The sequence below is a fragment of the Tetrahymena thermophila genome, assembly GCF_000189635.1.
Source record: "Tetrahymena thermophila SB210 genomic scaffold scf_8254371, whole genome shotgun sequence".
Classification (NCBI taxonomy): Eukaryota; Ciliophora; class Oligohymenophorea; order Hymenostomatida; family Tetrahymenidae; genus Tetrahymena; species Tetrahymena thermophila.
The window spans coordinates 48,310-57,265 of record NW_002476155.1 but is presented as its reverse complement, the minus strand read 5'-3'; the positions used below and the strand labels follow the sequence as shown (position 1 = coordinate 57,265).

The 8,956-nt window shown below is 20.5% G+C and overlaps 2 protein-coding genes across 2 annotated transcripts; one reads left to right on the top strand and one right to left on the bottom strand. All coding sequences in view use genetic code 6, as the record gives it.

Moving 5' to 3' along the window:
* Nucleotides 1-543: 543 nt before the first annotated feature.
* On the top strand, nucleotides 544-2,918 carry TTHERM_00465060 (hypothetical protein; the record flags this gene model as incomplete). The annotated part of the gene is made up of 9 exons (XM_001025003.2): nucleotides 544-709; nucleotides 775-916; nucleotides 973-1,072; nucleotides 1,130-1,231; nucleotides 1,278-1,382; nucleotides 1,441-1,527; nucleotides 1,613-1,864; nucleotides 1,958-2,038; nucleotides 2,373-2,918. The coding sequence occupies exons 1-9, from the start codon at nucleotides 655-657 to the stop codon at nucleotides 2,916-2,918; spliced, it is 1,470 nt and encodes a 489-aa protein (XP_001025003.2). The 5' UTR covers nucleotides 544-654.
* Nucleotides 2,919-3,649: 731 nt separating this feature from the next.
* Nucleotides 3,650-8,339, bottom strand: TTHERM_00465050 (cyclic nucleotide-binding domain protein; the record flags this gene model as incomplete). Its single annotated transcript, XM_001025002.2, has 7 exons — nucleotides 6,846-8,339; nucleotides 6,228-6,731; nucleotides 4,817-6,032; nucleotides 4,476-4,721; nucleotides 4,284-4,415; nucleotides 4,097-4,234; nucleotides 3,650-4,041 (listed from the first exon to the last, which is right to left on the bottom strand). Exons 1-7 carry the CDS (start codon nucleotides 8,232-8,234, stop codon nucleotides 3,650-3,652), a joined length of 4,017 nt encoding a protein of 1,338 aa, XP_001025002.2. The 5' UTR covers nucleotides 8,235-8,339.
* Nucleotides 8,340-8,956: the final 617 nt, after the last annotated feature.

The window sequence follows — 8,956 nt, the reverse complement described above, 5'->3', positions numbered from 1 at the left end:
AATTTCAATCAATAAATTAACAAAAGAATCACTGAAGATATTAATTGATGATAAAAAGAGGATTTTATTCAAATTTTTATGTAAATTTTGAAATAAATTTAGAAGAAATATTTAGATAAACAGTTTTAAATCTAGTTCAAATTATTTTCTAACACCTACTTGAGTGATATTTATTTATAAAAATTGATAAATAACAGATAACTTCAATATAAATAAATTTATAAATTTATTTTTTCAAATATTAATAAACAATCAATATATTTACAAATTCTAATAGCAAGATTCTGCCATCTGAAAAATAAGAAAAGAATTAATTGAAATCAGCAATATAAATTTTAGTTGTTTTAATAACTTAATTTTATTCAATCCTTAAATTTTAGATTCAGATTTTTACTGGAATTATCATTGAAATTAATAATAAAATTATATCAGCCAATCTCTTTTAATCCAATCTCAATTAATTTTAAATGAGTGATATTGTATTTTCTTCTTCTTCTGACTTATAGACTTCTAAAATTATTAATAATTAATTTTTAAGCAAAAGCAAATCTTGTCAAATATCAATTTTGTTTAATTGATTATATCCAATAAATTATAAAGAAGGCTACATTCTAACTAGTAAATAGCAAATATAAAATTCAAAGATCGTTTAGAATGAGATCTTATTCTCAACCTTAAATTTAAGTTTCTTCAACTCCTTTTTAAATCTGTAATTTAAAGTATTAACTATTGACTATCTTGTCTTACTTATTATTATATTTACCAACTTTAAAGAACCAATGTATCCTCCATCGTAGCAATAAGCAAATGGACATGCAGGTGAATGGGGTTAGTTTTTTTAGCAGTAAGAGTAGAAGTAGTTGGAGAACTATCAATAAAGAAAATAATATGAATAAATGAGAAAATAAAAATATAGGTTTATATTATTTTTATATTTAGTAGTGCAATATTAAAAATGATATCTTAAATTAGGGAACTATTAGATTAAGATGTATAGGCCAAACAAAATTAAAAGGCAATAGAAAAATAGGAAGATATTAATAATTAAAAGTATTGGAATGATAATGAATAAGTATATATTTGCTAAAAATATTTATATGAAGTTAAAAGTTTTATTTTTTTAAAAAAGGTTATCAGTGATATGCTTAATAAATAAAAAAATGCCTAAAAACTTTATCATTAAAAGCTTTGCGAAGAAAATTTAATACTGGCACAACAGAGATAAGATTAAGTAGATATTTATTTTTTATTAACTTGAATTATTAATGGTTTTTTAGATATATGATTAGGTTAAAAGCTACCCATAATACTAGACTATGGAAGAAAGAATGAATTAATTTAGATTAAAGGAAGCATAGATTTACTAAAATAACTAAAAAAAGGTAATAAACAAGCAATTTATTAAAGGTGAATTTAACTTAAATTTTTAATTTCTAAAAGATGGAAAAAGAGTACTAAAAAATATAGCAAATGAACTAGCAAAATTTGCAACTAATTGAACCTCAAAAAATAACTCCTTTGTTTCCAGTAAAAAATTTAATTATTTATTAATTTGAATAGATTTTTATAACAGAAATTAATTGAATTACTTACTACCCATAAAAATAAATAGCACTAAAATATAATAAGAGGATCCCATAATATATTAAATGTAGAAAGAAAATATCTTCATGATAAGTGCGATGATGTAGTATACGAGTAAATTAAGTAAAAAGAAGCTTAAAAAGCTATGGAAAGAGAGTAAAAACTTAGGGAAAGAGAGTTGGTTGAAATGCAAGCTAAATTCTTGCAAGATCAAGAAAAGTAAATGAAAGAATAAAAAAAATAGTATTATTAGTAATATTGCACTGATAATAATGTTTAGGTAAAATATTTCTAATAAAGAATTTTGTTTATTAATTAATTAATTAATTACTTCTTTTTAAATTTATTTTCTAAATATATTTTAAATAAAAAGAGCTAATTTTAGAAACAACTTCAAATAAGAGAGAATTTAATGAATGCAAGAGAAACTGCAATTAATTCTAAAAGGTCAAAGGTAAAAAATAGTTTTACATATTTTATGACTTGAAATAAATTCTTTGTGTAAATTAATTAGATTGTTTAGCATAAAATTTGAATAGAAAAGTTAAAAGAAATTTAATTTTTATAACATAAAAATAAATTATTTTTCGAATTCATAGATACAAGAAAAGAAAAAATTACATTTTTATTAATTTTGTTAGACCTAACTTCAATAATTTTAATGAACTACTCTTTATTAAATAAAATTATATTCAAGGAAAAATTATATTTGCTTAATTAACATTGTATTTAATTGCTAATTTTGGTATCTATTTATAACAAATTTTAATGAAATAAATTATATATAGACAAGAGATAAAAACGGTATTGAACTCAATCCTATTTACTCTTTAGAATATAACTCATATGAAAGATAGAAATAACTAAACTAAGTAGATAGAGCATTAAATAGATAAATAACACCTAATTCAAATCCTAACTTAAGTAGGATTCCAACTATGAATAATTTAAGTTAGGTTAATCTTGCTCAAGTCAATAATGGTCAGCCATCGTCAACTTTAGTCAGAAATGGATCTTAGCTTATTAATAGACTGTAGTCTCCAAATGAATAAAGCATGGATTAAATTAATAATCAACCTATTTAAAACTAATCTTAAATGTCTTAAGTGCACTTAAATTAGTCATACATAAATAAAATTTAAAATCATGTTGATAATTTTAATTAAATTAGAACAGTCAATCCTAAATCTTTACAAAATCCATAAGTTAATTTTTATGGGGCTTAATTGCTGCATAAAAATATTCAATAAGAATCTAATTTTATCAAGGACTCTTTTGGAATTCATTCTAATCATGGTTATAACATCATCTCTGGCCATGTATTCAACGATTGAAAAATATTTTTGAAAAAATTATAATAAAAAATAAAATTTTTCTTTATTAATTAGTTAAATTAATTTAATATAAAGATTATTATCAAATACAATAAATCATATATAAAATTATAAATAAATAAATATATTTATGTTTGTCATGGAGAAATTATAATTAAGTCGATACTATTTTTGGAGTTATATCAAAAAAAATTCTTTGTTCAATACTAATTATTTTTATTTTAAAGCTTTGCTTGATTTTAAATAAATTAACTATAATAATAGGCCAAACCTTTTTAAATTTCATAGGCAAATTTTACCATATTCTATGATTTTTTAAAAATATCATTTGATGAAAGAAATTTTTTTTTAATTAGCTTTTGAAATATTTAGATATAAAATAATCTATCTATTATCTCGTTATAAATAAACAAATAGTATTATTATTTAAATTTATGTTTCAATCTAAGCTTAGAACTTGCATTAAAACAATTTATTATTCCAATATTTTTTTTTGTCCTGCTCCGACCTAAACTCGACTTATGAAAAAAAAATGTTCTGAAAATTATAATCTTACATTTGCACAACAGACTACTCAAAACATATCTGATTTAAAATATTTATAACAATATAATTTTTTTGAAAATAAATATTTTTATAATGAGATAATTGAGAAAAGAATAAAAAAGTAAAAATATATTTTAATAAAATTTAACAAATAAATTTATTATTTATTTACTAATTAATTAATTTCATTCATTTTTAATATTTTTTTTTAACTATTTTTTAATTAAATTTGGTTTTCCAGTTTTTAGCTTATTCTTTAAATAATTAATATCTTTTTAATTTAGATTTTATTCTTTAGCTCTTTCAATTGCCAATTTCATATATTTCTCTCTCTCTTTATCATATTGATCTGTAAAATATAATTCTTATTTAATTTTACTTACATAATCTATGTTTTTTTCTTACTTTTTAAAAATGTCTACTTTTTTTGAGAATTTATTTTCATTTTTTAAATCCTAATTCTTAATTTCATTTGCTGACTCAAGTTATTTATCTTTTAAATCTCTATAACGATCAATTTTATCCTTTTTTTCTTCAAGCAAAATTTGGTAAATATCAGAAACATTTTCTAATATATCTTTAAAAAAAATATTATTAATATCTAAATTATAAAAATATATATTTGGTTTTACCTAATTATTTAATTTCAATCTCTTATGAAAATTATTAGAATAGAGCAAGAGCATTTTAGTATTTATAGGCAGCTTCAAGGTAGTTTGGAGGATTTAGCTCTAAATACATTTCAGCAATTCTTATTTCTATTTCTACATCTAATTAATAATTTATAGTCAATGGATATTTATAAAATCTAAATTTTACATTATTGTAAATTTTTTTTATCTCTTTTTTATATCTATTTTAAAACATCTATTGCAGTTTCTTAATCCCATTGAGACGGATCAAACTCATGGTACCTTATATCTTCGATATACTAACTTCTCAAAATGCGACCTTTAATTAATTAATTATAAATTTGTTAAATAAAATTCGCTTAAAATGTTAAAAAATTACAAAATTATTTTTCAATTTTATTTTCAATCTAATAAAATATCTCTTTAGATTTTTATTTTTCATTCAATTCATAATAGCATTTGCACATGTATCCTTAAATTTGGGTATTTATTTAATCTAAATTATCAATTTATCTTTCATTTTATTTGAGCAACTCCTTCAATTTTATAATATCATCTAAAAAATCTTCCATAGAAATTCTATGTATTACAAGATTGTCATAGCATTTTATCAATAGTTGTATATCTTTCAAATAAAAAAAATAAATTATAAAATGTTAATTCTACTTCATTAAATAAACAACTTAAAATAAATTTTTATTAATTCTATTTAAAAATTACTCTAATTAAGAGGTAAATGATCAAAAATATCGATTTTACTCTCTCTATACTCAGAACTTAAGAGTTTTTTATCTTTAGCATCTTTTTGACTTTTATTTTACTCAAAATCTTTAAATTTGAATTCATAATTTAATACTTTCCTAACTTTATTTTCTTTAACATTAATGTTTTGGTCTTAATCTTCAGCTATTTAGTCATTATTAATAATTTTTTTGAATAATTTTTCATGTTTATTATAATGGTTTTCATCTTAATCATTGTCTTTTTGTTTTTATTTTAATTTTTAGAAAAAATTTTAGTACTTAAACGTACGTTCAATAATGTTAAATCTTAGTTTTGCTATTAATTTGCACTCTTTTTCTCTCAAATTCACTAAATTTTTAGCTTTTATCTCTTCATTTTACTATTATTCTAAATTGTATTCATCTTCATCTACAGTTTAGTATCTGAACTAAGTTATCTTGAGCTTTGGTTTTTATTTCTTTAACATAGCCTCTCCTATTTTTTGCTAATCTTCAATTATAGAATTATTCTCAATTTATTCCAAACTTTCATCATGTAACTGAATAAGTTACTAAATTATATCAAATTCTTCATGTAAGTTTTATTAGCTGGGTTTCATTTTATTTTAAATAAATAACAGAATTTCTTCAGCTAGCTTTTAATACTAGTCTCTATTTTTAAAATTCTTGATAAATTTTAAAAATTCTAATAATTTCTTTAATCTATTTTCCCTTTTTTATTCAATTTTTTACTCTTTCTTTTCATTTTCGATTTTTTCTTTTCTCTCTCTTTCAATTCTCTCTTTTTCTTACGCTTCGTTTTCTTTATTTGATTGGAAACTTTTATCATATTAATACTTTTAATAAATATCTGTAATTTGAGAGCTTTCCATATCGTTGGCTTATTTTTACTAGCTTTCTATTTCTTCATAGTTTGGTAGGTTCTAAACCTCCCAAAAGTCATTGTATTACTTTAATTAATTATCAGTCACTTCATTCTATAAAAAGTTTATGATTTTATCATGATTTTAAAGAATGTTTTTGTTTTCTGCTTTTTAAGGATTTTGCTCAGTTTCTATTTTATAAACTTTATAAAGAGAAAAAAATTCTTCTTCTATCAAAGTAATAATATCATCATAATTAAAATCCATTCTATCTTTCTCTTTTGGGGAGAGCATAAGGCCTATTATGTAATCCGAAACCTTGAGATCCTTCTATAATATAATATAATATAATTTTTTGAATAATTAATTGAATAGTATCATTTATTATTGAAATTTAAAAACTATAAATTGATATTTCTCCAAACAATTTTGTATGACTAATTAATAGTAATTTAATAATATTTTTATAAGAAATATATTAATTTATTTAATTGATTAAAGTAATAAGAATATATTTAGAATTACATTTCTTAGAACTTTGTCGTTTATCAAAAACTAATCTATTTGTTCACCAGAAATAGGCTAATTAAGGCAGAGTTTTAATTTTGCAAGAACAATACCCATAGCATAAACATCTTATGCTTTGAGAGAAAATTTTGAAAAATAACTAGTATTTGCCTAAATTTCTTTAGATATTTCTGGACTAACGTATTCAATCTTTCCATAAATTGTTGTTATTTCTTATTTTTTATAAATGTCTTCAATAATTTGTGATTTAAACAAATCCTTAAGCACCCATTATTTTTATTCATTTTTAAAATAATATAACAGGGTCTCTGTGGAAATATTCCTATGTCCTATTTTATTCTTTTCTAACTGCTTTAAAATTTTTATCATATCTTTTATTACAATTAAAAATTCTAATTCAGACAATTTCAACTTTGAGCTTTCTCCAATAAATTACTACATTGTAAAGTAGGAAACATCTGATTTATAAGCCAAAAAATACTCTTGCTTATCATTTTTTTCCTGTCATAAATAAATAATTTTTTTTAAATTAAAAAAATATAAATTTCAGAAATATTTAAAAACAAACTTCCAAATGAAATAATTTTTTTTAAATTAAAAATAATTTATACTTACATGTTAATGGTTTTTTATCTTAATAACGTACAATGGTTCATAAAGATTAAAAACAAAAGTTGGTTATAAGCTTTGATCAGCTGAATTTTAATGATTTAAATTATTCTAGCTGTTTAACTCATGTGGATGCAGCAACTTTAAATGTAACTTAAACTGTCTGATTTTTTCTCGAAGATTAGTATCACCTTTGATTTTTTTGTAATTTATATAAAAAAGCAAATTATCTTTTTCTGTCTTTTTATCTTTGTTATAAAATAAAATTTGTTTCCTATTTTGATGCACATTAATAATTTCATTATGAGAATAGGGGAAATTTTATATCTCTATTTCTACTTTTTTTTCTTATTTTGTAATAGCATTTATAATCATAAGCTTCCTACTTGCATTAGAAAACATACTTTGCTAAGCCTCTGATTTCAAAATAAATGATTCCTTTTTTACCTAAGAATTTACTTATTTTAATTTTAGGTCTACATTCTTCTTGTTTGGCAGAATATTTTCTATTTTTTGGGTAATAATAAACCATTCTTATTAATCTTCATGACTTAAATATTTTGACAAAAATTTTTTATCAATTTATCTTTATTTATATTTTGTTTCTTAACTTTCATCACACGTTTCATCTAAACTTTCTTAGTGATTTAGCATATTTTAACTATAATTTTAACTTGTTTCATCCTCATCTTCATTACAGTTTCTGTAGACATGATCACTTTTTGGTTTATGTTGAATCTACAAAAATTACTGCAAAACATCTTCCATATCTTTTACTAAACTACGAATCTACCAAATATTTAATTATTTTTATTTGCATTCATTATCTAACTAATCTTCTACATTTTTAATCTGATTAATCTTTTATCTAGATATGATATCTGACTAATCTTCTACTTTTGTTATTTGATTTAGCTTTTATCTGCGTTAGTAATCTGATTGACCTTCTATATTTATTATCTAAATAATCTAACTGATCATATCTGCAATTGCCAACTTAAAAAATTATTCATTTGATATATTCTAGTTATCTAACATATTTTGCTTCGATTAGCTTTCCTTAATTACTTTATGAGCCAATACCTCTGAATACCATTCTTCTTCTTACTTTTTGAGGTTAAAGATTAGAGACTAATCTATTGGATTATTATTCTATATCTAAATATTTGATTGATTGTTCTAAAACATTTCATTATTAAACAAGTAGTACTATAACTTATATAATAACTTTTCTAATGGCTTCAATAGATCCAGGCATAATTTTTTATATATTTCAAAAACTAATTTTGCATTTTTTAAATCACTTTCTTCTTGAAAATCCTAAGGCGACAGTTATTGATTTTGTTTTTAATTCTTATTCTTATCATTATTTTATAAGCAATTTACTTGACCCATTAATTAAAATGTTTGCAAGAAAAATAGTAAAATCTTTTCTATGTTTTTTGTTATTAAATAATTAATTTGTTAATCAGCTCTTAGATCAATAATTTTAATAATAACATTTAAATATCAAAATATTTCTTTTTTGATAATTTTTCAACGAATATAATTCTTTAATAATTGAATCACCTAGTAAGCTCTATTTTTTCGATCACTCAATCAATACCTTTACAAATATTTGCTTTCAATTATATTTACTCAATATTCCGTAAAAGATTGTTAAATTCTAATTTCAATTTTACAATTTTAACAAAAATATTTATTTAATTAAAGTAAAAAGCAAAAATATTTATAAAAATAGGAAAGTAATTCTTAATTTTAATAAACTGGAATTATTTATTCAAATGATAAATTAATAAATTCATTTTTATTTAATAAAAAATTACTTCTTTTCTGTTAAAAAAAATTAATTTATAAATCTTTAAATCTTAACAACTTCACAATTAAATGACAAATTAAAAATAAATTCTTAAGAATTTTCTCTAAAAAACTTATTATTTAAATGAAATGTCTTAACAATTAATTAATTTTATTCAATTAAAAAATTAGGTTTTATTTTTTAGTTTTATTAAATTTATTTTTTTTGAATCTTGTTTTTCTTATGAAATATAATGATAAAATAATTATTTTTCACTTATTATTATAACTAAATTTAAATTTTCAATCTTATAAATAGT